Raw genomic sequence first — 27,313 nt, forward strand, 5'->3', positions numbered from 1 at the left:
TATTTTAGTAGATATTTTTCAAGACACTTCTTGAACTTCTTCAGTGACATTTAAAGGCTTAATTAGGTTAATTAGGTTATTTAGGCAGGTTAGGGTACTTAGGCAAGTTAATGTATAACGATGGTTTGTTCTGTAGACTTTTGAAAAAATTGTTTAAAGGGGCTAATAATTTTGACCTTAAAATGTTTTTTAAAAAATGTAAAGCTGCTTTTATTCTAGCCAAAATAAAACAAGACTTTCCCCAGAAGAAAAAATACTATCAGACATACTGTGAAAATGTCCTTGCTCTGTTAAACATCATTTGGGAAATATTTAAAAAAGAAAAAAAAAGTTTATCCAATTATACTAAATGAACATAATTTCCTTGGTAAATTAAGTTAAATATTTATTTATTTATTATATTTCAGTTATTTTTATTCCATTTCATTTTTTTATTTTGTTTAGTTAACTATACTAGCCCTGCTTTGTAAAAACAAAAAAGGGGTTTGGTTGGGTCAGATGCAGAGAGGTCAGTGTGCCATACTACTATAGACCTTAAAACAGATGGGAATTCAGTGCATTGCTCAAGGCTCAATAGCATAATCGGAGGAAATGCCCTGAGTAACATTTCAACACGGGTTTTCCATTTTACAGCACAGTGCACCACCAGTCACTGCATTTCTGCCAAAACAGATAGCATGGCATTCCCTCAAAACAATACAAGGTTAACAATAGAATTTTAAAAAGTGTTCACTGAAGGTTTGTTCCCTCTGTGTGTTACACAACAAGCTGATGGCAGCGAAGATTAATATTAATAACTGCAGTGTGCTCTGGTTTGTTCAATACATACTGTTGACTGTCCTTGGTGTCATCCCAGATGATTCTCTGCGATGGAAATAGGCCTTTGTTTTAAATCTGTCTCCTGGAAGGATATGGCAGAACTGCTGCTTGTGTGGAATTATGGAACATCTCTGTTACGTTTGAGGTCATGTTATCTTAATCATGTTAACATACGTTTTAAGAATGTAAATGAAAAACAATATACGATTTAAGGAGCGCGCGTACACTTCAACACATGTGTCCATGCTAAACATTTCTTTGCAACTTTGGAGCAGTGGTGACCTCTGTTGGGCAACTTGGAGCAGCGCTTCAATCTGATTTTGTAAATGAAATCAAAGACAAGACTAAAGAAACGTAACACAAACTTGTTCGTGGAGATCCGGTGTCCTGCAGATTTTAGCTCAAACCCTAATCAAACACACCTGAAGTCGCCATTTCAAGGTTTTCGGTAAATTCACCTAACAAATCATCATTAGCTATCATGTTTTTCAACCCACATTCTTTTAAACAAATATATTATTAATAAAACCTAAGAGATTACCGTCCCTCCTCTAAAAGTCCGTTCACCCAAAATTTTGATACTTTAAATAAAGTAATCTATATAAATGTAGCTGTCGTTTGAAGACACGACTGCTTTATATGATGCACAGAGCGAATGTAGATGTTTACAGTTAATATTCACATATCAACAATAATACGAAAACGTATGTACAGTTCAGCCATGTCTGTTTGATGCAGGAGGACAAACCATGGTTTCTGGAAGCCCACACTTGCCACACAAAAGTGATTTTACTGGCTTTCACAAATCAAAGCATGCTTCAGTTTGTGTGACCAAATTTGTATGCTGAAAAATATTGTTTGTTCATTCAATCATTTTCTTTTTGGCTTAGTCTCTTTATTCATCAGGGGTCGCCACAGCAGAATGAACCACCAACTTATCCAGCATGTTTTACACAGCGGATGCCCTTCTAGCTGCAACCTAACACTGGGAAACACCCACACACACACACTCTAATCACACACACTCATACACTACGGCCAATTAAGCTTATTCAATTCACCCATAACGCATTCCTTTTTACTCCTTTTTAATGCATTACTTTTTTACACGAACAAAGGAAAAACGAACAGAAATGCCAATTGACCGAGCTGGGGCTTCTTGCTGCGAGGCGACAGCACTACCCACTGCGCCACCCAAAAATTGTTTGCTTACAGTAAGAATTAATTCTGTTCGTCACGGTGAACATAATTAATGGACACTTTTAATGGAGGCACATACATCTCTGGTTAAAAAAAAGTCTTAACAGAATTATTTATAATCCATGTAATCATTTACGAGCAGGTTACCTTGACAAGTAAACATGACAAAAACAAACAGAACAGAATCCCTTTATTCAAGTATGAAAATGTAAAGCACATTTTAATTGTAGCATACATTTCAATTATGAAATACAAATCAACACAACTATAAAGGCAAATTATTTAATTTGAACAATCAGTCATCTGAAGAGGTCTATTTTATAAATCTGACATTTGAAGTGCATAGAATTTTGCATGACAGTAACATTTAAGTTCCACAAATCCTGATTGAATTGGTCCTTCACAACATAAAGGTTGGAGTAAGAAAACATGGTATCAAAAGGAAAACTTAAATCTGATACTGTTTTCTGTTAAATGATACTGTAAAATGGAAGCAACCTCTAACAACACGACCAAACGTCTTAATACAAAGTAAATGTTTTGGTTTGCGCAAAACTATTTGAGACTTGGTTGCTGGATTCTAAACCATGATGCATTTTGCTTAAAGCTGAAAGAGTGCTGTAAGGTTACCGCTTCATATTGATCAGAACACAGTTTAACCAATACTAACGAATAATGAGTACCATTAGGAAAACAGGCTGTGACCTTTAGCAGAAGGCACAAGAACTTTTCAGTGAAGAGGAAAACAAAAAGCGTATCTGATAAATATTCTTCATGACCATCAGCATCCAAGTTTATATTTAGGAGATTCAGACGAGTCTCACGAAAGGTCAAATCCCACACCAAAATCAAAAGAAAACTTAATTAATTTGGTCTTTAAATTGTAAATTACAATACATTTTTACGATTATTACGATTTAATACATTATTACGATTTTGTGTTTTTTAAATTACTGTATTACGGTTTCACTACACTGCAGAAAACTGCTTTTTTGGACATGTTTCCAGTCCAAATATCTAAATATTCTTCAATCATAAAGCATTTTCTAAACAAGTAAAAATATTTTTTAGTTTTTAGAAATAATAAATCAGAATAAATGAGTTTTTTCCTTAAAACAAGCAAAATGGGGTAAGAAAAATCCTTGTTTGAAGTTAGATTATTCTACGTACCCCATCGTCAGATTATTTAGCTTGTGGTAAAGGAAGAAAACGCTCTTAATTGTGACTTATTTCTGAAAACAAACCATTTACTTGTCTGGAAAATGTTTATTGATTGAAGATTATTTAGATATTTAGACTAGAAACAAGACAAAAACTCCAAAAAAAAAATTATGCAGTATATTAATACGTGTTAAAAGCATTTTTATTATCAATTTCTTTACAACTTTATAAAACCAAGTCATGTTTTTAAAAATAATTATAAGAAATCCAATAGATCCATTTTTTCTTTTGATTTTAGGGTTAAATATGACCTGGGCATATTTTTTGGGAGAGTTATTTGCTGTTATTGAATTATTTTCTATTTCAGCGAACTCTGTGTGGACCAATCTGCTGATTCTTCAAAATAAACTCCGTGCTCGGCTTTTCTCCAAGCCTGAGGCATGAAAACAATGGATACAGCAAAGTTTTGAGCTGTTATGCTTTTAGTTTGGTATCAGTTTTTTTAAGCGCCCTTTCATTTTGACATCATTTTATTTATCCGTGACAGACATCCAAAATGGATGAACACAAAAATCTGTAAACTCCTCTGAAAACGCAAACTAGGGAAAAGTGAACCCAACAAACATAAACAGATTACCTTTTAAGCACACCATAGTCAAAACAAAAAAGACAAAACATTGTAGATAATGAAAAGCAGGACAAAAAGAAAATTGACTTGCATCTATTTGACTAGGACCTTATAATCAGGAAGGCCTACAAATAAAGACTCTAGATCCTGCACTCTGGAAGATCAAGCAGAATCCACTTTAAATTCTCATAATAGAAAGATTACTTCCATTGCAAAGTGCCTCTTAGTGCTGATTACTAGGGAAAAAAAGAAAAAGGGTTGAATGGGATTGTCCCAGCTGTACCCATTTAGCTGTGCTGTGCCGTTTGTCCCTCATTTATCTCCGCTCTGATGTTACCGTAAATTGAAAATGTTATTAAGCATAGTCTAGAATGGAAGAAGTGGAGTTAGAAGAGGGAGTCCAGTGATTTGAACCTGAAGCTGGGAAGAGAAAGGCTGTACTGCGGATGAGGAAACATGTACACCTTCAAGACATTCGCATTTCAGCAGTCCAGTGGGTATTTTAATCTCAGCTGAGTGTTTCAGTAAAGTGCACCCCAGGTTTGTACCAAAGAAAATACTGTATGTGAAACACACTCAAGTAAACTAAAGAACAAAGCTAAACATGAAGATCAAAATGAAACATTGTGAACTGTCGTTCTGCAGCAGATGACTGTGGCTTGATTCCACACAGTGGCTTTGTGTTGGAACTGTGGTTAAGCAAACACACATACACATTTGCCATCCTTTTTAAGTGCTAGAAGCAAATCAGTCAGCGGTTATTCCTTTCTCTCGCAGCTCTTCTGTCACCCGCACAAGGTATGTGGGATCTGGATAACCAAAGCTGAAAAATAAACAACATAACATTACAATAAAAGACGCAGCTAAAAAGCTAAACTTGTATTCAAAAGGAATTAAAGGGATAGTTCACCCAAACGCAAAACTTCTGATATTAATTACATACCCTTTAAACAACTATAATGTCAAACTCAGTTCGTGGAAGGCCGCAAACCTGCACAGCTTAGTTTAACTCTGCTCTAACACACTTACCTGTAGGTTTCAAACAAGCCTGAAGGACCTAATTAGTTTGATCAGGTGTGTTTAATTAGAGTTGAAACCAAACTGCAGAGCTGTGGCCCTCCAGGAACTGAGTTTGACACCTGTGACCAAAGGCATGTGTAAAGCAAAAATTATTACTTTTTTCAACAGTTTCTTCTCCTTGGTGTTAATATAGGGTGCACTTTCATGAGAACACCATGCTCTTCATTTGTGTCACACTTGATCTTTCGTTTTCAAACAGAGGACTTTACGTGCAGGTATACATCAGTGCACAGTGCTCATGAACGTGCGCAATATACTGACACTGAGGAGACGAAATTGCTGAATAAAGTATTTATTTTTTGTTTTTTTGTGCTCATAAAAGTATTATTGTAGTTTGTTGATAGTCTGATTAAACCACTGAAGGCATGTACAGTGCTCAGCATAACGGAGTACACCTCATTTTGAAAATGAATATTTTTATCCATTTTTCAGTAAATATAGGCAATGTATTTTGGTGCATTTGAACAAAACAGATTTATAAAACAGATATTTATTAAAATAATATTTTAGTCCCCAAACAGATTTTGAAATTGAAAGATATTACAGTAAGCAAATTATTGCAATAAAAATTTAAACCTAGAAAATAACAAACAAAAAAATGCACTTGATTTTTTCTATTTTTAAATTTTGTATATTTTTCTAGAACATATAAATTTGGGTGTACTAGTTTTTGGAGAATTATCTTAAGTTTTTTTTTTAAAATAAGCTCTAAATTTGGCTTCAGTACTGACTAATCTAATGTATATGCACAAATATAATATTGTAAAGCTTCCTATTAAAAATATGAATTCAAAAGATTGATTTGTGAGGGTCTTTACTCATATTTGCAGAGCACTGTAGTCTGTTTTGAGGAATGTTCTTTTTTGTTATTTTCCTCATTATGAAAGTTTATCCACAACTGAAGATTCTGTTATTTACTGGTCACAAACCTGCTTGACTTTCTTCCTTCGAAAGAAGCTATTTTGAAAAATGTTGGAGACCGCCAACTATTGACTTTCATAGTATTTGTTTTTCGCACTATTAAAGTCAATGGTTAAAAGTTAAATATTATTCAAAATATATAATTGTGTTAAACAATAAAAATAAAAAAACACTATAAAAAGTATATTTTCCTTTTGAGAATTATCCCTTAAAATCGATAGCACAAAATAGTTATTTTATTACATAAACAATTAATGTATTTAACTAATAGACTTCATAATAGTACAAAAAAGTACAAATTCAAGAGATGCCTGTGGTTACACATATTGCTCAGACATAATTTAGCAAACATGTTTTAAAAGACATACCATCGTGGTCCACCCCATATAGAGGTCTTATGGTGGATATCATTCCAAGTAATAACATTATGCATGCCGGTGGTCATGGAGGTGCCTATGGTGAAGATGAGCCGCTGCTCAAATGCCCGCCGCAGCATGCGGAGCACGCGGTTTCCCTCAGGGTTGTCTGGCAGGTACGCCACCCGGTCTGTGCCTGGATACCTCACTCCGGGGTTTGGATGCTCTTGCTGAAAGAATTTCAAAACATAATAGTGTGTGTGATTACATACTCTGTGTGGAATTTTTATGTGCTATATAATGCGCTTATCAGAATGCAAAGCATGCAGCAGTTGTAATCCGCCTGTGAGCAGCACTCACCGCCTGCAAACCAGGAGGGAAGCTGTAAATAATGCATATGCAGCCATAACCTTCATGGCCAGGCAGCTCCAGGTCTGGGTCTCTTTCAACCATCATGCTCCCATTGGCTGGCTGGTTACCGATGAGCTGACCGTATACTAGTCTGCACACAGGACAGGCTTTCTTTACTTGAAATGCCTGTTCTAGGCAGGACCTGCAAAATGCATGGCCGCATTTGTCCAGAGTTGTCTTTTCCACCATTTCACCCATGCAGATGGAGCAAACGGTGCTCTCTTCTTCATGACAAACAACTAATTCAGACACTGTCCTCGCAGAAGCCTCCTGCTGCATGGGTAAAACTACACACGTGTCCATATCTGCGCTTTTCCTGTATTTCTGCTGTTGCCTCTGCGAGCGCCGTGGTTGAGGTGGAGGTGGAGGCAACAAGCTCCTTTCTCCATCAGGTTCCATTGCAGCCACACAGGGTAACAACGAACGTTTCCTTTTAGGAGCCGCCTCCTGTTTGGTCATCTCCTTTCGGGCACAGCGGCATAAGTCTATGAATGCTTTCCGTGTAACAGGAGAAACAAGACTCTCCATCATACCAGTTCTAGCCCGGCTGCTGCCTTCCACCGGGGAGAGACGCACGGCACAGCAGCCGCCACGCTCTCCACGCCGGATAATATCAGCGCTCAGTCCCTGCTTGTCCTCGAAGTCAACCAACCAGGGCCGTCCAGCAGCTGCAAGGTAATCCCACACCGCCTGCGACACCAGCACCTCGTCACTGCCCTGCCCCGCACGCACGCTCATCTCATCAGAGGAAACTGGGAGAAAAAGAGATCGGTTTGCAAGGCTTCTTTAAATGGCGAACATGAACAGATTTTGTCATTATTAAGTGCTTATTGTGCTCAGTTTTTGTAGTATAAATTGAAAACTTAAGTATTTTGGCCATTCATTTATATTACAAATGTTCAAGATTCTGAAAACAATGGTGTGATTACTTCTGTGCACCAAAAACACAATGTTGCGAAAACATCAGTTGAGTGTGTATTATGTTTTCAGGTTATCGGAATGTTTATGTAAAATACATTATGGTATCATTTTGCACTTTGAAAAGCTTTTTTAAGCCCCTAAAATGCCATTGGTATGTAAATGAACAGCTCAAACAAATAGATGTTTTACTTTTAAAATATTTATTTCTTTATCTTTTCATTAATGGCTCAAAATAACAAATGTGCAAACACTGCTTTCTAAACTTTTCTGAAGTTAAAACATTGTTTTACTTTAAATATCACAGCGTAATATTTTAAATCCAGACAAACTGGGAATTACAAAGTGTCCTTTTAATTTTCCATAGCTGTATTAACTATAAAATAATAACATACCAGTTTGCACACACATTTTTAAATGAGAAAAGTGAGTTTAGGTCAGGGGTTCCCACACTTTTCAGCTCGCAATCGCAACCCCCAAAATAACAATTCCAGTGACTTTTGACTCCCACTATCCTCGTAGGTGGTTATAAACAAGCACTGCACACACACCAATAGGAACTATATAAACAAGCTAATTAACAACACAAGAAAAGTGCAACAGTTTAATAACTATATATACATTTTATAGTCATTATATATTTGTTTAATTTAATATTACGTTCAGTAATGAAGTTTGCAGTGCATGCTCCAGGTTTTTAACCTTTTTTGGTCCGTTAATCTTGTCAATAATTTTATTATTCAGGTCATGATTTGCACTCTTTAAAAAATTACTTTATATGGCTTTTATTTTACATTCTTAGGTGGTACAATACACAAACGTTTTGGCACAATGTCTTCCTCAGTGTGCGAAGGCATTTTGCCGGAACATCTGTGTTTTGTATCACCTAAGAATATAAAATAAAAGCTATATAAAAGTAATTATTTAATTTAATATTAACGTTACTTAATGAGAATAGTGTGAACAATGTTTGCAGCACAAGACTATTCTTGGTATAATTTTGGAGACTGCCACTTGGAAATAATCCTCTGTGTTCAGTTGTGGCCTTTATTTTTAATGTACGTGAGTGCTGTAAAGGTGTCAAAGTTTAACATTGTGCCGTGAAATCAATCTGCTGCAACTAACACTAATGCTGTGTCATTAATCTAGTGTAATAACCCCAGTGGTCGCAATCAAATGAAAAAAGAATTGAAAGGTTAATGGCTTTTTATTTGCATGTTGTCATTTTATGTAACTATTAAATACTCTCTATCTTCTGTAGGTTAAGGATAAAATATGGGAATTTTAATAGTTTAATAACATATATGATATTTTCGGCAATCACCAGGCGACCCCCACTCATTGTCTCCTGACCCCTATGTTGAGAACCATTGGCTTAGGTGACTGGTGATTACCTAAGCCAATACCATATTAAACAAATATAAACATATTTTAGCTTTAAAACAAATTGTTTTAATAAACAAATTATTTTAATAATGCTTTAAAATAATGACTTCAAAAAATTGACATGATTTAAAAATATTTTGATATTGCAATATTATAATATCATGTCAAATTTATAACAGGCAGTCATAACAAGAGCCCAATTTCACCAAAACGAATAAAAAAGTTGATGAAACTAGATTTAAAAACAGCATGTCACACTGTATGGCACCTCAGTGATTTATTGACATCACAAAAATACTAATCAATCACAATATTGTTCAACCTTTCAGCCTTTATACAATACTTTAGGTTAAAAATTAGCTTGTGCTCACACTTGTTACGGGTTCGCACTTTCCTTGTCAGCAGAGACATATGATGAATAATACACATTTAATGAGGAAACCCTGCATAAATTCACAACACTTCTTCACACCTATCAAAAAAATTGAGGTAACGTTGTTTTTAAAAATCACACATTCATTCAGTGACAACTTGTGACATGCTCCTTATATTGTTTACCATGGTACTCTAAATATTCGGTCTGAAAGAGGGCTGGGCAATTTCAACTCAATTACAATTAATGAACGATTTTATTTATTTATTTTTTTGCCAGTTCACTGACATGTTTTGCACAGTAAATATGCTCACATATAACAAGTGAGAAATTTCTAAATTAAGGGTGCATTACTTGATTTTAAAATAATTGAAGGAAACACTTTCTATAATTATTTATTGAACATCAACATTAAACAACTGAAATTAAATCACATATTGCCTAAACTGAAGTTCTTACAAAAAGTAAAAATAAATAATTATTTTAAGTGTTTTTCATTATAAAAGTAGAACATAAGCAGTATCTCTTCTGAATAAAATAACTATTTTAAATCCTGTAAATATTATTTTGCACAGTGCATCTCTTACATCTTCTATAAACAAATATTTTAATGTAAATAACAATTTCAATGTAAAGGAAAGTATTCTGTCTCAAAACATCTCTGGCGCAGCTTTCAATCATCAACATCAGCGTAGTGCAAAGTGATGCTCAAGAATAGGTCCATCATCCTACTTGACCAGAGATCAGATATGACTGCAAACCCTTGACTTTTGCACATGATAGGGAAAGTAATTGAAAAGAAATGGACCCTGAAAAATTTAATCGATTATAGGTTCTAAATAAGGATGCTCCGATCGATTGGCCACAGATCAGTATTGGCCGATAATCACATATTAACTCGACCTGTACTCGCTAATCAGGTCAATCTCATGAACTGATCACAATTGTTTGTTTACAAGTTTACAAGCAGAGGACAAACAAGAACTGAAATCTTTTATTCAGTGCTGATATACGTTTTGTTTTTAACAATATTCAGTTTATTAAAACCTGTCTGGAAATACTAGGGGAAAAAAATTAACATGAATTTTTAATAATATAACTTGCCATAATGTATTTATTGCAATAAACAGTAGTTTATGGACTTATTTATTTTTAGTAAAGGAAGCGATGAATTTATAGGTGTGCATTTTAATTTCTTATGCATCAAATAGGCACTCCAAACTCCTTTGAGCCATGTTGAATTCTTCTTCCATCATTTGCAAATGTTTCCCAAGTACTTTGTTAGTGATTTTCTTACCAATTTTCTTAACCTGTTTTATCTATAATATTTCCTGGGAAGCTGCTTCTGACCATGACATGTCTACAAAATGGTTATAAGTAACATGCTTAAGAAATTATATGCAACATTCTTAACGTATTCTCTTAGGTAAGGAGAGATCGCCACTAAAGAATCATACTTGGACTGAAAATGTGCTTTATACATTATAAAGCTTGAAGTACCAGAATCTGTACTCAGTATCAGCCGATCACCATTACAAGGAATTTGTACTCTGTAACGGCTGCAAAAATCCTAATCCGAGCATCCCTAGTTATAAATGTCGATTTTGATTACTTTTTAATTAAATTGCCCAGCCCTAGTCTGAAATGACATGTAAGGATGACTTGAAAATAATATTTTACTCTTCATTTGGCTGTAAATAATGTTGCACTTTGATAGTCATTTGTTGCTAATATGATTTCGCTATTAAGAATTTACTAAGAATACTTTTCTGAAAATATATTATTATTAAGGAGAAACTGAATGTGTGAATATAAAACCAACTTTACCTCAACGCCTACAGGGTAGCATGCATATTCTTCCTATTCACAAGCTCTCTCCGCTTAATCTCTAATAAAAAGATTAAATCACCAGGATTAATCATTGTAATATCGTTAACCCTTTCACACTTCAATCAATCTGTAGCTGTGCAGCAGAATGCTGGAATATTCTAAATGATCAAGTTTCTTGCATGAACAGGCTGAATATTGTCAGCTCGTTCAACACCAACAGGCAGTTGTGCAGAAACACATCAGCTGCACTCAAATGTGTTCACACAGTATATAAACAAAGGACCATTCTGTCTGTCTTGTACTACCTGGTCCTGCTCATGAATGTCACTTGATGCTTGCAGTGATTACATTATTGAAACTAAATTACCTTGTGATCCCATAAATTCTCGTTAATTGTAGTAACAGGCCTATTTCCCTGTTTTAGAGAAAATAAATACAAGTTAGAGCAAGGCATTGTTTGTGTTGCGGATTATCCAGCAACCTGGCAGTTGTAACGCTACGTTATTTAACCTAGGCATGTACGTTAACGTTACTAAATTAACAACCATTTTATAAAGCCCATTGTGTTCATGTAATAAATGAAATCACCTTCTGCTGTGACTTGCCGGAAGAGATGAAATTAAAGGGAACCTACTGCAACTGGAGAAAGCCTGCTTCCACTCGATGAAGAAGTCAACAGACGACCGCTGCATTGAACGTGCCGTAAAAAACAAACTATGACAATCCTGGCGAATGTGAGCTCGGGATATCCTATTCAAGTTGGCTTTCTCCACACACACACAAACACCAGCTCAGTCTCTTTGTGGTTTTCCAATTCCCCGTCCTTGCTCAAAGGAAGACATCATGAATACAAAGAACATCGTTGACTGTCACGACGAGACTCTTTAGCTTTTAGCTGCTTCGCGACGTTAGCTCGAGGTCTCTACGTCATATTTGTTATCACTCTGTTCCCTTTCAGTAATTACAGTGGATAAAAAAATCACCCTGAATACAAGATAATGTAGGCAGGAAGTTCGTCACTCCAGCCTTGATGGAGCCGGATTAGAGATTGCATGATGTGACCGCTGTGTAGCGCTCTTTTAAAATCCTCATACATCAATCGTGTTGTAATTTATGGGATGACCTTTGTGCTTTTTCTGATTAACCCTTGATAGGTTGGTTGGATGGATGGATGGATGGATGGAAGTATGGATAGATAAACCAACAATAATTATTATTTTTATTATTTGTAGTAGTAGTAAAAGAGTAGTAGAAGTTGTAGTAGTGGTGTTGATTGTTGTTGTTTTATTTATAATAGTAATAATAATAATCATTATTGTCATCATGTCATTGTTATTAATGTCATTGTCATTATTGTAGATAATGTGTCATGGTTATTTCATTCTTATTAATAATGATAATTATTATTTTGTTAATAGTTGTTGTTTTATTATAAAAATTATTATTATTATTATCACTATTATTGTTACAAAACTCTACTAAAGTATTCATATTATTAGTATAATTTGTATTATTTACTTATTTCATTTGTTTTCTGCAGTTCTTTAAGTGTTGTCTATTTATTAGACAGACAGACAGACAGACAGACAGACACAGACAGACAGACAGATAGATAGATAGATAGATAGATAGATAGATAGATAGATAGATAGATAGATAGATAGATAGATAGATAGATAGATAGATAGATAGATAGATAGATATTAATAATAATATATTAATAATTATAATAATAAAAATAGCACATTCATCCATCTATATACCTTAACTGTTAAAAATCCACAGACAACAACCAAAAATTATAAGTTTTTTTAAATATTATTATTATTATTAGTAGTAGTAGTATTAATAATAATAATAATAATAATAATAATAATAATAATAATAATGTTGATTGTTGTTGTTTTGTTTATAGCAATAATTATTGTCATTATGGCATTGCTATTATTGTAAATAATGTGTCATGGTTATTTTATTATTATTATTAATATTATTAATAATAATAATAATAATAATAATAATAATAATAATTATTATTATTATAATAATCATCATCATCATAATGATAATAATTCATTCATTCATTCATTCATTTTCTTTTCGGCTCAGTCCCTTTATTAATCTGGGGTCGCCACAGTGGAATGAACCGTCAACTTATCCAGCATATGTTTTAAGCAGTGGATGCCCTTCCAGCTGCAACCCATCACTGGGAAACATCCATATACTCCCATTCACACACATACACTACAGACAGTTTTAGCTTACTCAGCCAAGATCACATGTCTATGGACATGTGGGGGAAACTGAGGCTCCCGGAGGAAACCCATGCGAATACAGGGAGAACATGCAAACTCCACATACTCCACTGACCCAGCCGTGGCTTGAACCAGCAACCTTTTTGCTGTGAGGCGATTGTGCTGCCCACTGTACCACCATGCTGCCAATAATAATAATAATAATAATAAATAATAAATAATATTGATAAATTATTATTACTATTATTATTAATATTACAAATTTTTCATAATTTGTTGTTTTATTATTACAATTATTATTATTATCATCACTATTAATATTACAAATGTCTACTAAAGTATTAATATTATTGGTATCATTTGTATTATTACCTTATTTCGTTTGTTATCTGCAGTTCTTTAAGTGTTGCCTTTATCAGACTGACAGACAGATATTTTTATTTATTTATTAATATTTAATTAAATGCTTTTTATAAAATACATGTGAATGCACATGCACTTCATTCATTTCGCCTAGTGTAGTACGCCTGAGGATCCTGACAAAACAATTTCATTCTGACTCAAGAAAAAGTATGACGTATGATTTGTGTGGCCCTGCATCAGTGGACGTCCTGTACTGTACTGTCAAGGCGGAGCGAGCAGGGGAGCGAGCACTGCGTTACTATGGAGACGTGTTTGCTTAGGGAACGCGCATGGCTGGGGGCGCGCAGCAGAAGTCGCTAGAAACGTTGAGCTGATGCGTCACTGCGCGCCAGTGTGTAGAGACACGCGCACTCCTTGTGCAGGTTGACAGCGGCGCATAAACAGCTATAGCTTCCGTCTGTATGTCTTCACTGTGATCTGACAGCACAAATCCAAAACACTACCCCAGGCGAGAGGACGCGAGAGGAGACGCAGATTTGGGTGAACACTGAAAGGAGAATTCGACATGTGAGTCTGACCGGCAGTCATAGGGATGCACTAACTTTAGCTGGTTAGCAAATGTGTGCATAACCTTTATCAGCGAAACACCAGATTCTCTCTCATACGCCAGCTATCATGTATGAACATTTAGGACAATACGAATCTTCCTCGTGAAGACGCTTAGAATTTGTGTAGAAAAACGTCTAGTGGAAATTGGTGGTGGAAATAGCACACATTGTCCCCACAGCAGAGCTTAGCTAGCTGGTTAGCAGCTAGATAGTTAGGCCTGGGGTTACTGCAAGCTACTATGGCATGATTCTATTCTGTTCATCTATTCATGCTTCATATGCATTATTGTGGAATGTACAAGCAATATATGTGTCATATAAATCAACCTTTTACAGATCAAGGCTTGCAGGCTGGGTGTTCCCTATTGGAAAAGAACATGCTTAAGTCATGTTTGCTGTTTGAACGGGTTTAAGAAGGTATTAATGCCAGTTTATGCTGGTCTTCCATGCTGGAGATCAGTTGGGTGGCTATTTGGCCAACTGAAGGGGTTTAGTTTGTCATCCCAACTTCACACGACAGGTTTGTGAGATGGTTTTGAGTACTTTCCTTCAGGTCATGCTGGTTAACAGTCTACAGGCTAAACCAGCAGAGCAAGGCTGAAAGGTTTTCAGCTGCAATCAATGATACACCATCTTTTTATATGCATGTATGGACATGATAAATGCTAAAATTAAAAAATATGAACCAAATCTCCTTTATAAATAATATAGTAATATAATAATAAATGTTCAGCATCTTGAGGTTTCTGAATGATCACGTAAAACACTGAACCCTGGAGTAATGATGCTGAAAATTAATCTTAGAAGGGATAGTTCACGCAAACATTGTCATTTACTCACCCTTTAATTGTTTCAGACATTTGAGTTCCTTCTGTTAGACACAAAAGATTTTTTAAAGAAAGCTGGAAACCTGTAACCCTTGACTGCCATTGTGCTTTTTTTTCCTACAATGGAGGTTAATGATTACAGTTCTTTAAAACATCTTTTGTGTTTAACAAAAGAAAAATACTTAAAGGTTTAACCACATAAGGGAGAGAAAATGCTGCAAATTCTAAATATTTGGGTGAATTATTCCAAGAATCAAAGTTATAAAGTAACTTTTTAAAGCCTTAAAATTAAAAAGTTACTTAGAATGACTGTTTTATTGTATCCTATACAGGGTATCCACAAGGTCTTAAAAAGTCTTAAATCTCAAAAATTTTAATTTAGGCCTCAAATAGTCCCAAATCAACTGAAATATTTTGTTGTATGTCTTAAATCTTTTTTAACATTCTTAATTTTCCTCTGTTCATGTATAGCTTCCCAATCTGGCCATTAACACTCATACAATCACCAACAATCTCAACAAAACTTTTCATTTAGAAATTGCATTTTGAACTAATTTACCATCATTGTTTAATTACTTTCCTTACAGTAATTGTTTTTTAAAAAGTTCGCCCATTTATTTACTGCTGAGGATACTGACCACCTGACCTATATTTGTTATTATTAAATTATTATTATTATTATTGTATTATTAAATGTATTAAATTCTGATTATTTTTTGAGAGGGCAAGTGAAAAATTTTTCCAACTGGGATATTCGAAAAAAAAATCCTTAGCATTTAGCTTTAAGTCTAAAATTTCCTTCATGATGTTTTTAAAAAGGTCTTTAAAAGTCTTACAATTAACCTAATGAAACCTGCAGAAACCCTGCTTATAACTACAGCAATAAAAATAAACTGCAGATTTAAATAGGAGTTATTGTGCAGCCCTTTATTACAGAGGCCTGGTTTTGCTATAATTGTATTACATGGGTTAAGCCTAAGGTAGATTGTTAAGAAGCCATGCATGATCCTGCCAATCGATACAAATAGGTTGCCACGGTAACGTCATTGTTGCTCCACCCCCGCCAGGACCTCCTGCCCGCACATGTTAATTTAGAGCTGCACTTTTAGTGTGGAGTTTGACTTTTAACAAATGCACTTAGCTGGTTGCTCAGTTCCTCATGGATTCCATTAGAATTAAGTGATACTGTGTTTTTGAATGTCATATTAAAGTGGAGTTAGACTGAAGCCTTTTCTAAAACATTGCTTTTCATTTTTTGTTTTGCAGGCAGCCAGCTACTGCCAAGTGGTATGACAGACGGGAAGCTGTCTTCATCGAGTTTTGTATAGAAGACAGCAAAGATGTCCAAGTTAAATTTGACAAAACAAAGCTTGATTTCAGGTACATCCTTGTTTTAAGTTGTTAATAGTAGGCCTGAGTGATTTTGGAAACATTTTACATTGCATTTTCTTCTCTGCGATGTATATTGCGATATAAATTCAATTTCACCAGATGACAGTTATAGCTCTATCTGCAAAGTCTTTAGTTTAGTGTGATTGGGATGATTGTGTAGGGGTATGAAATATAAATATATATTTTAATGTAATTTATTATATACATATAATAAACAAACTACATTCATATATCAACACAATGGTGCAAAAATGAAAGTAAATTAAACCATGTTTTCTGGAGAGAATCTAACAGTATTCAGGTACAGAAATTAAATAAATGTAAAATGTCAAATGTAAAATAACATTGCATAGTCTTCATTATACAAGTAATTTAATAAAAATAACCTTTATTAAACTTCTTTATGCACAACTAAAATGCTTTAAAGGTAAAATGCTCACATAGTCTTTTTGGGTTGCAGCTGGAAGGGCATCCGCTGCGTAAAAACGTGCTGGATAAGTTGGCGGTTCATTCAGCTGTGGCGGCCTCAGATTAATAAAGGGACTAAGCCGAAAAGAAAATGAATGAATGAATGCTCACATAGTCACAGGCCTCAAAAACACATGCAGATGATAAACTTTCACTCTATTATGATTAAATTAAGCAGTGTCTAAACATATCTTTGTTTTGAAATGTGGTTTCTGGTCATCTATAATCCTAACTCAACATTGCATATCTTGCGATGTGACTATTGTAAATGCACACATTACAATATCGATGCTCAAACGATCTATTGTGCATCCCTAATTAATAGTGTTTAAATTTAAAACATTAATTTAATCATTATCACATTGCCATGTGCAGGAAAATGACAATCAGAATATTTTGTCAAAGATGAGACATCAAATTTTGGCATCCACATCAAATTAGATTTACAAAAAGTTATTTTATATGCATAGACAGCATACTAAATGCTTTTAAATTGTATATTTTAATGTTTCATATTTATGTAACAACTTCTGACCTAAACCTTTTAAAATAATTATAAGAGAATAAGTAATCATGCTAAATTTTTATGACTGGTTTTATTATTCAAATTACAAGACAATTAATTGTTGTTGGGGCTGCACTGCGAACATTCAATATTGTCTTTAATAATATTAAATCATATGTTTCTTGTTCTAAACATGCCTGACAACATTTGTATTTACAAATAACAAAAAATGGACCATTACAGCACCAACAACAGCACCGTGATTTATATTTAATAAAAAAAAATTTAAGTACAAAATCTATTGTTACATTGAATTGGCATTTCAGTAGTGGTCTTCTGTAAATTATAGTAAGATTATAGTTTTTTTTTCAGAGATATAAAGTAGAATAATATAGTAAAGTATACATTGTAAATGTAAAAATGAGTTATTACACATTTATTGTTTTGAGTTTGAAACCCCTTTTCATCTTTGACTTTTAATTTTTCCCCCATAACCAAATTAGTTTTATTGTAGTTGTTGATTTTTGTATAATTTATAGAGCTCTACCATCCGCTAATATTTATTGTCGAAAAATCCAATATTACAATAAATGGGGTACAATTACACAACAATGTACAACATTTTTTTTAATGTTTTTTCTTTGTTTTTTTGTTTTTTTTTTAAATATAAAGACAACATTTTCAAAGTTAACATCAATTCCAGTTAACAAAACCCAAAACTGTCGAGAGGGTGCTCGCTGCAGAGCCATTTGAGGAGAGGTGAGCTCCAGAGAGGGGGAGCATGAGCTGTCGCTCCTCCTCCTGTAAGCTGTTTTAATGCGTACACCAACCCCACCCCTAACCCTACCCCCAGTGACATCACTCGTAGAAGAAGTGCAAAAAAGGTGGAGCTCAAGCTTAAGCTCCCCCTCTCTGGAGCTCACCTCTCCTCAAATGGCTCTGCAGCGAGCACCACTTGAAACTGTCTGCATGTGCTGTAATATTCATGTCGGACCAGTAGTGGGCAATATCAGTACAGGAAAACTGCACCTGCGCACACATATGCTGCCCTTTAGTTTGCCATTATGGGTTTATGTCAAATACACTTGCACAATACAGACTGAATATGTTCTATTCACATAAACATGCACGTGACATCAATGTTAAAAATATTCATTGTATACTTGTTTACTTCATACTTATTTTGTTGGTCCATGGTAGTTCATTTATTATAATATCCTGTATTTTCTGTTTTAGTTGTGTTGGTGGAACAGATAACATGAAACACCACAATGAAGTAGATCTATTGGAGGCCATTGACCCAAATGTAAGTGTATACCTGAAGGTTTCTGGTCATATACCCTCAATCTGCACAGCTCATGTTATTGTTTATGTCAAAGGCACATATCTATACACCTGTGTTTTTCTTTTGCAGGACTCTAAACACAAGCGCACAGACAGATCTGTGTTTTGCTGTCTAAAAAAAGCAGAACCTGGCAAGTCTTGGCCAAGGTTAACAAAAGAGAAAGCAAAGGTCAGAACGGGTCTTGGTAATAAGTTTAATAATGTTACACATGTCTTCTATGTTAAATTATGTCTCTTATTATACTTTGTGCAGCTTAACTGGCTTAGTGTTGACTTCAATAACTGGAAAGACTGGGAGGATGACTCTGATGAAGAATTGTCCAGTTTTGACCGATTTTCAGAGGTTTGTTTCTGCATTTGCACTACTAGTTATGTTTAAGAATACGTTACTTGGATTGTAGAAAATAAATGGTTTGTTTGCATACAGATGATGAACAACATGGGAGGGGAAGATGACCTACCAGATGTGGATGGTGCAGATGAAGTGAGAGAAATATTCAAGCCATAATGTTGTTCAATATATACACTACCTCACAAAAGACTTGTCGTCAATACCAGTTTTAAGAGCAAAACACTTTACTTCTAGCTGATCATTTGGAAAAGTGGCAGAAGGTAGATTTTTCTGATGAATCATTTGTTGAACTGTCAGGGCCGGCGCTTCCATAGAGGCGACCTAGGCAGTCGCCTAGGGCGGCAGAATAGAGAGGGCGGCATCTGCGACACCTCCCTCACCACCCGCGTCCTCAATTATGTCCACGACACCTCCCTCACCCCCCCGCTTCTCGTTTTTATCCGTGACCCCCCACCCCCCGGTTCTTCACTTTAATAACTGGTCACTTTCGTTTTCACTTTTAAGTTAAGGGGGGGGCGTGATGATCATTTGTCTAGAGCGGCAGTTTAGGTTGCTCCGGCCCTGTAAACTGTTAATCATCACAAATACTGCAGAAGACCTATTGGAACCTGCATGGACCCAAGATTCTTACCGATCAGTCAAGTTTTGTGAAGATAAAATCATGGTTTGGGGTTACATTCAGTATGGGGGCATGCCAGAGATCTGCAGAGTAGATGGCAACATCAACAGCCTGAGGTGTCAAGACATTTGTGCTGCCCATTACATTACAAATCAAAGGAGAGAGCAAATTCTTCAGCAGGATAGCGCTCCTTCTCATACTTGAGCCTCCATATCAAAGTTTCTGAAAGCAAAAAAGGTAAAGGTGCTCCAGGATTGGCCATCCCAGTCACCAGACATAAACATTATTGAGCATGTCTGGGGTAAGATGAAGGAAGAGGCATTGAAGATGAATCCAAATAATCTTGATGAACTCAGGGAGTCCTACAAGAACGCTTTCTTTGCCATTCTAGATGACTTATGGATTGCAGAGATATATGGATGCAGTCGTCCAAGCTCATGGGAGTCATACAAAATGTTAATTCTTCTTCCACTGCACCATGACTTTATATTCTATACTGTACATTATTTCTGTTAAGCGACAAGACTTTTGTCTCAGCAAAGCCAGACCTTGCTGTCTAAATTAAAAATCAAGTCATTATCATATTTAATTTTGGTAAAATAAGCATAATCTAGAGGTCTTTGCCTTTCATATTAGCCACTTCTGATACCAAATGATCAACTAGAAGTTATTGTTTGTTGTTCCTAAAACATAGATGGGCAATAAGACGTTTGTCAGGTAGTGTATATTTGTGCTGTAATATGGTATTTTTAAATAAGTATCCTGTTATGGTTTTCATAAACTAGTTGTGAATTAATTCATTATTATGAATATCTATGTTTACAAGATCGTTTATGTAATTTTATATTTGTGTATATGCAGAAATATTCTTTCTGTGTTTAACCTATATTTAATCTAAAAATTCCAGGAAGAGTCTCCGGATAGTGATGACGAAAGTAAGTTTTCTTAAATCAGCTGTCCCCTTTTCTAACGTTTGTTTAATTACATTATTATTAGTAGTATTATTGTTGTTATTATATATATATATATATATATATATATATATATATATATATATATATATATATATATATATATATATGTGTGTGTGTGTGTGTGTGTGTGTGTGTGTGTGTATAAAAACCCATTACTTTTTTTGTGGGGGATGAGGGGTAGTTGAATCGATACATATCATTGCATTGTTATTTCAGCCTGTATGCTTTGTAAATAATTATAATTATAAAAATGACTTTTTCCTGTATATTGGTAAAATAAATATCTGTAAGCATATTAAAACATGTTATAAATATAATTTCAATGAAATGTTTGTTTTATGTGTATATTTTCAGAAATGCCAGACCTTGAGTGAAGGAACAGGATCTGTCATGCCAGAAGCAAGCAAGAATTTTCACGTAACACTTAAATGAAGAGAGAGACTAAGTTTGAGTTGGTAGTCATAAAAAACTGCATCGTTTTCAAAACTGTTTTTTAAGGTCTTTCTGCCGAAAGTCAAAAGGGATGAGTTTTTACTGTTGTGTTGATGGCAACTCGGACCCCAATACACTTAACTTTTTTGTTCTGCATGGACAATTACAAGCTCTCAATGATGTTTGTGGACACCATTTATAGTCCGTTTACTCAATGGCTTTTACAGTCTTGGGCTCTTTCCTCAATGTCCGTGGGGTTATGTAACGTATACATTGTAATTTGTAGTAATGGAACAAGAACACAAAATGACATATTCTGCCTTCTCCCTCTTTCAAACTGTAAATTTTATTTAATTCTCTCTTCTTTTTTTGTTCAGGCCCTGATTTCTTGAGCAAAGGAAGCACTGTCTTAAATCAATGCTTCTTCTTTGCAAATGACAGCCGAGACTGCATTTGAAATCAGAATGGCATATTCAAATTCTTGCACTGATTCATTGATAAACTACCGTTTTATGCGTTTTAGCTAAAGTTTTGACCCTCGGATAGGTTTGTGTGTCAATCCAACATGTTCAAAGTACATATTCCTGTCTGTACACGCTGCTTGACGAAATTATTTCAGGTTGGCAGTCAGTATTTGTTGTTTTGTATCACAATTAGACGTGTAGCAGGCAATTGTACACTGGTTTCTTCCATATATGTAAAGAGAAGTGATTTAGAAAAAGTGTATGCCTCACCGCTGTACAGAACAAAAGGGTAACTTATCAATAAATGACCAATTTGTGTTTGCACTCTTAATATCAATGCAGGTGTGACTAAAAGATGAAAACAATATTGTGACCTGTCATTTCAGGGTTATAAATTTCAGTTTGTTAAATGCAGTGAGGTTTTTTTGTCTACATATTTCTAATAAACTGTCTCTAAACAACACAAGAAAATTATTTGTCCTGTGCTTGTATGTAATTCAGGAACATTTGCTGTATTGTTTGTTTATTAACAAGTGCAATTATTTTTAATATTCAAATTTGAACCCTTCTTGTACCAATATGGAGGTTTTTTGCACATGATTTTAAGTTAAACCATGGAACCCTTAATTCTAAATGTTTATCATGAACACTTGGCAGAAGTGCTAATATTTTTATAGACTTGTCCAGTAATAAGGGCATCTTGTCCTGTATTACAGTAAATAAGAGCATCCCTCTTTGGAATCTCCTTCAAAAATGTCCTGCAGAAGTACAGGAACATTTTGTTCCAAGCTCATGAAACCGAACTACCGTGGTTTCGCCACTAGATGAAGCTGTAGGCCCATTTCTGACAAACAGATCTTGATTGGAATCATATTCATGGACTGCATTTGTTTGAAGGCCAAGAAATCGGTTAGCTGTTGAAGTGCCTAATATTGGGTAACGCATTCAAACTACTCTCGGTCAAAAACAGATTAACTTTAAGAAGACTTGTACTTATACAAGTAGTTGTACAGAAAACCAAACATTTTATATATGTCAAGGTTCAACAAGTCATCGTTAAATAATAAATGGGGAAAAAAAACAAACATTTGTCTCAAGAAAATTATCTCATCGTTTTACTTTTAACTTGACGGTAGATGTCAGCTGTGAGCATAACCATGTCCATCATAATCAAATTGATGTCAAAAAGTGACGAGATATTCATATCGAATGAAATGCGAAAATATAGGCCTAAAGAACAGGCTAAGCTACGGCTATTATTAGTTCAGTTACTCGGCTATTGTGCTGTACGTTTTCTCTGGAATTGGACGCGGTGAGACCTGTTTTCCTGCTTGTTTATGGTAGGCTACATTTGGCCTAAAGCCTGTTCAACCATTCATGAATATAAGCAGTTATTTAACAAACAACTTAGAAATGTAATTTTAAACAGCAAACTTACGCTTCTTCAGCCATTAGGTAGAGTCCAATGCAGTTTCCTGATCATCCTGCCGGTTTGTAGTGTGGTTTTTCAGACTTCTTAGACCGAAAGGTAAAGCGGTAAAAAAAAAAAAAGATTCATTTAATTTACAACGTTTTTAATTGGTTGCAAACCATGGGCTGAAATTTAAACAAATAAATTTGAATATTAGGCTGCAATGTTTTTTTTTTTTTTGTTTAAATTCAGCCCATATAAAAAGTTTGCAACCACCTAAAAACATAGTAAATCTAATGAATCGAGTTTTTGTTTTTTTCCTGTGGAAGTATATGTTTATAGCACACTTTTAGATTCTTATTGGTTTTAATGTGGCACCTGGTGGTAATTTTCTTAATTATCTGAAAAACCCTATTTAATTGGCTGCCTAACTTTCAAGTTTTCATTGACTTTGCAAAAGGGTGAGCTGTTCTAAAATGACTGGAACCCTCCAGTTGCAGGCAGCAGCACTGGAGACCAAAGGGCCAAGACCAAGTGTGCCGCAAGCCTACGTTTGAGTGAAGGTTTCGGCCGTTAGATCGCCCCCTGGGGGCTGGCTGCAGTACAAGTCATAAAGCCCGCCTCCTCCGTGTTAATGAAGGAGACTTGAGCCCAAATAAAAAAAAATATTACACTTGCAATAAAATGTCCCGAAAGATAGTTCTGGTCGATTAAGGCACTGGTTATTGTGCTGAAATAGGTGCAGATTTTCATTTTTGTAAACAGTTTGTTTTTAGCAGTAATTTAATGCTGGGCGTGTCATCGTGATTGACAGCTGTGATTGACAGTTTCTCAAAGCGCGGCGTCTGAGCTTCGGCAGGAGACTGAAGTAGACTGAAATGTTATTATTCGATTTCTGTGTTATTTTACCATGACAAAATGAGTTCAGCAGTAAACTATAGTTTCTGACATACATGATCCTGGTGGAACACTGTTTATTCGCTAAGTTCAGGGCTTTTTTCGGGCTTTATTAGTTTGCTGATACACGCCTAGCCACCCAGATAGCAAAACACAGTTCCGGCTAGATTCTCGCCTGCCGGAGACTTATCTCTTAGAGCTCAGACTGACTAATGTTACCTCTGCTGGACCTACTCCGGATGCCTGGACTCACTGCCCGATTCCAGTCCGAGTCAATCGAGCCAGATGCGGCGGCCAAGCGAGCAGGCGCTGCCGCATGCGAGCCGGAATCAGCCCGCGACGCCGCGAGTAAGTTGTGCGCTGCGGCCTGGAGCTGGCGCGATTGAATATATAAAACCCTCATATTTGTTAACGTTATTACATCCATTTGTGTTGATATGACAGCAAACGCATGCTGAGAAGTTCGGGGGGCGTAGTTGATTTTACATAAAGCGTTTGATTGGAAGCTCGACTCTGCTCATTTTCGCGGCTCCTCCTCTGGCTCCATCAGACAGTCCTTCTGCGCATGTCTGGCTCCAATTTCAGCAGTCTTTTGCGACAGTTTGTGCCCGTCAAGCAGGCGTTTTGCCCTCAAGGCGTTCAATGGGAAAAAGGGCTGTCGCAATTGACAATTCAAATTAAATGTAACCCTTTGTTTTATTGGTAAATGCTAACTGAAAATAAATGTTTCAGTTAAATGGTGTATATTAATCAGATTTTGTTTAAACGTAGAGACAATGCAGAGATTTTGGTTAGCAAATCAATTCAAAGGCAGATTCTGCTTGACTAGTGTGTTCAGCATTGAATTCCACTGTGTTATAAACGTGGTAGTTAGTTTTTATTGCAATAAGTTATAATTTTTAAAAAGTTATACTGCTTTAGTTATTATGATTTAAAGTAATGTTTTCTATTTATTTTGAAATATTATTAAATAAATTCTGAAATTACCCATGGCAACTAATAATATTTGGTATATTTACATTCGGCTGAAAAAGATTGGGCAACTTTGGCCTAATGAATGTTTTTGCAGCAGGAGTTTCTCTGATATAGTTACATGGCAGATTAAATGCAAATGTTTATCAACAGCTTCTTCAGTAACATACAATTTCTTCCCTGCATTCATCAACCAAATCAGACCATAATTATCAAGCAGGTCAATCAGCCCTATAACAGCAATACAGTTAAAGCAGTTCCTTGAGATTCCTCAAATTTCTGGAAATTAGCAACATAGAAACAAACTAACGTCAGTGAACTGTGGAAAGATGCCTCTTGTTTCCTTCCTGAGCAACTGTAGGAGAGGCCAGCTAGTGAAGTGCTGTGCAGATAAACCTCACTCCTCTAAACCTGAAAAGGTTCTTTAATGACAGTTGCTAGAGGCCCAGGTCTTTAGCCTCTGTTTTAGAGCAGTCGACTCCCATGTGAAGAGAGTCACCAGTTTGATCCCGGTTTGGAGCAGGTTGGGTGGTGTAGGACTGGTGGGGTTACATTGGTGCCGTGACCTGGATTGGAGTGAGGTTTAGGGCGGTAAGTATAACCAAAGACTATAGCTATGTCTCATTTCAGAGGTTGCATCCTCCGAAGGATGCAGACTTCAAATGTGATTCCTTCCAAGTTCACACAGGCTGGACTGAGCGTTTGAAATGAGACGATCTTGCCTACAGCGGACCGATCTCATCATAAGGCAACCGTAACAGCTGCTTCTAAAAAGTGCTGATAAAATGTGTCGACTTTTTTCAAAGTGATTTTAAAACTTACTTTAAGCGATTTGAAGGAACAGCAATGTATACAGAAGCATAAAAATGTAAACTGTCTATAAAATCTCTCTTTAGTACGACATGTCATACTCTTTTTGTTTTTTTAAAATGTGTTTTATATATCCATGTAAAATAAAGTTAATTCATACATTTAAACCGGAGTTTTCTTTTGAAAATGTCCTGCTGTTATCAGCGTGCAATTAATCTTGGGCCGTTCGAAGCCACAAAGGATCCACTGGTAGTGTCCTTCATTACCTGGGAAATGAAGGACGCATCCTGAGGCTGCATTTGAAGGAGCCTTTGAATTTTTTTAAATGAGACCGCCTTTGTCGCGCCGCGATGACGCAGCGCACTTCAAATGCGTCCTTTGAAGGATGCAGCTTCTGAAATGAGACACAGCTTATAGAATACATAAGACATGTCACTCGTTTACTTTTGAATGGGGAAAAGTGTAACTGTCAATATAGTGAATGAAGCCCCGCCTTCTAGAACAGGAGCCAATCAGCATTCACTATATGGCAAATGAAGCCCTCCTTCTAGTACAGGAGCCAATCAGCGAATCAGCCAAAATCAGATTTTATGTGAAACGAACATTTAGAAATGAAACTAAATAGACAGTGTAGACTTTCTTAGATAGGTGGCATGGTGGTCCAGTGGTTAGCACTGTCGCTTCACAACAAGAACGTCACTGGTCCTTAACAAGCAAGCCGACATTTCTATGTGGAGTTTACATGTTCTCCCTGTGCTCAGGTGAGTTTCTCCCGGGCCCCCTGATATCCTCCCACCATCCAAAAATACACAACTTAATTTAGTTGACTAAATCCAAATCGTCATCATAGATGTGCTCATAGTAAGTAGTTATACGCTAAGAGCAATCACTATCTGTTAATTAGCCACTACAGCAGAGGAAATTTCAAGATCTACCTGAGCTCAAACTCCCCTCTCGCCCTGCAACAGGTGGGAGCCCTGGGCTTGAGGATCTTGTGAGCTCAGGGCTCTCTCCCGAGACAGCATGCCAAACACGCTTTATAATCAATCATCAGCTAAGTATGAACTCTTGAATTATGATTTACAGAGAGCTCAGGGTATCCTATGCACCCCGGATCACCCATTGTACTCTGTTTCAGCTGCTGCCATCAGGGCGTCGTTTTAGAGATCCTATATGCAGGACAAATAGAATTAAAAATTCTTTCATAATGGCAGCCATTAGGTCAATAAATGAGTCCAGTGGGGAAGGAGATGCACTTAAAAATGATGCGCTGCATGTTGTGTGGTAATATTTTATCAATGTGTACATGGAACTTTTCCTGAGTTAAGACAATTTGCTGCAATTTTAGTTTCCCTAAACAAGATAATAAAGTTGTGTCTTAGAGTCGCTGGTTTGATCCCAGCTCGGAGCAGGATGGATGGTGTAGGGCTGGTGGGGTTGCACAACAGTGAGCATTTTATCTTTTTATTTCATTTTTAATGGTTGTGTTAGGTCCCTCAATCATTTATAGAGTAAAATATTGACCTCACAATCATAC

At 35.8% G+C, this 27,313-nt stretch overlaps 2 protein-coding genes and 1 long non-coding RNA gene across 15 annotated transcripts in view; 1 reads left to right on the plus strand and 2 right to left on the minus strand.

Annotated features, from left to right (window-relative positions):
• Nucleotides 1-1,112, minus strand: part of LOC147831311 (uncharacterized) — a 109,203-nt gene extending 108,091 nt beyond the window's left edge. For all 6 annotated transcript variants that reach the window (XR_015523671.1, XR_015523669.1, XR_015523672.1 and 3 more), the window contains exon 1: nt 830-1,112. This is a non-coding gene — a long non-coding RNA (uncharacterized LOC147831311). The remainder of the gene's footprint in view (nt 1-829) is intronic.
• A 1,080-nt stretch (nt 1,113-2,192) lies between these two features.
• Nucleotides 2,193-23,167, minus strand: dtx3 (deltex E3 ubiquitin ligase 3). 8 transcript variants are annotated; one of them, XM_087305380.1, is made up of 6 exons: nt 11,718-12,137; nt 11,451-11,498; nt 11,081-11,141; nt 6,526-7,328; nt 6,178-6,395; nt 2,193-4,631 (listed from the first exon to the last, which is right to left on the minus strand). In XM_087305380.1, exons 4-6 carry the CDS (start codon nt 7,312-7,314, stop codon nt 4,556-4,558), a joined length of 1,083 nt encoding a protein of 360 aa, XP_087161506.1. In that variant the 5' UTR covers nt 7,315-7,328; nt 11,081-11,141; nt 11,451-11,498; nt 11,718-12,137; the 3' UTR covers nt 2,193-4,555.
• Nucleotides 14,097-22,157, plus strand: ptges3a (prostaglandin E synthase 3a (cytosolic)). Its single transcript, NM_213170.1, is given in 8 exon segments — nt 14,097-14,268; nt 16,403-16,516; nt 18,738-18,807; nt 18,916-19,014; nt 19,099-19,188; nt 19,273-19,329; nt 20,724-20,751; nt 21,145-22,157. Coding segments are annotated over 8 exon segments (480 nt in total). The 5' UTR covers nt 14,097-14,266; the 3' UTR covers nt 21,165-22,157.
• Nucleotides 23,168-27,313: the final 4,146 nt, after the last annotated feature.

The sequence above is a fragment of the Danio rerio genome, chromosome 23 (genome assembly GCF_052040795.2).
Source record: "Danio rerio strain M-AB ecotype USA chromosome 23, GRCz13ab, whole genome shotgun sequence".
NCBI classification, from domain to species: domain Eukaryota; kingdom Metazoa; phylum Chordata; class Actinopteri; order Cypriniformes; family Danionidae; genus Danio; species Danio rerio.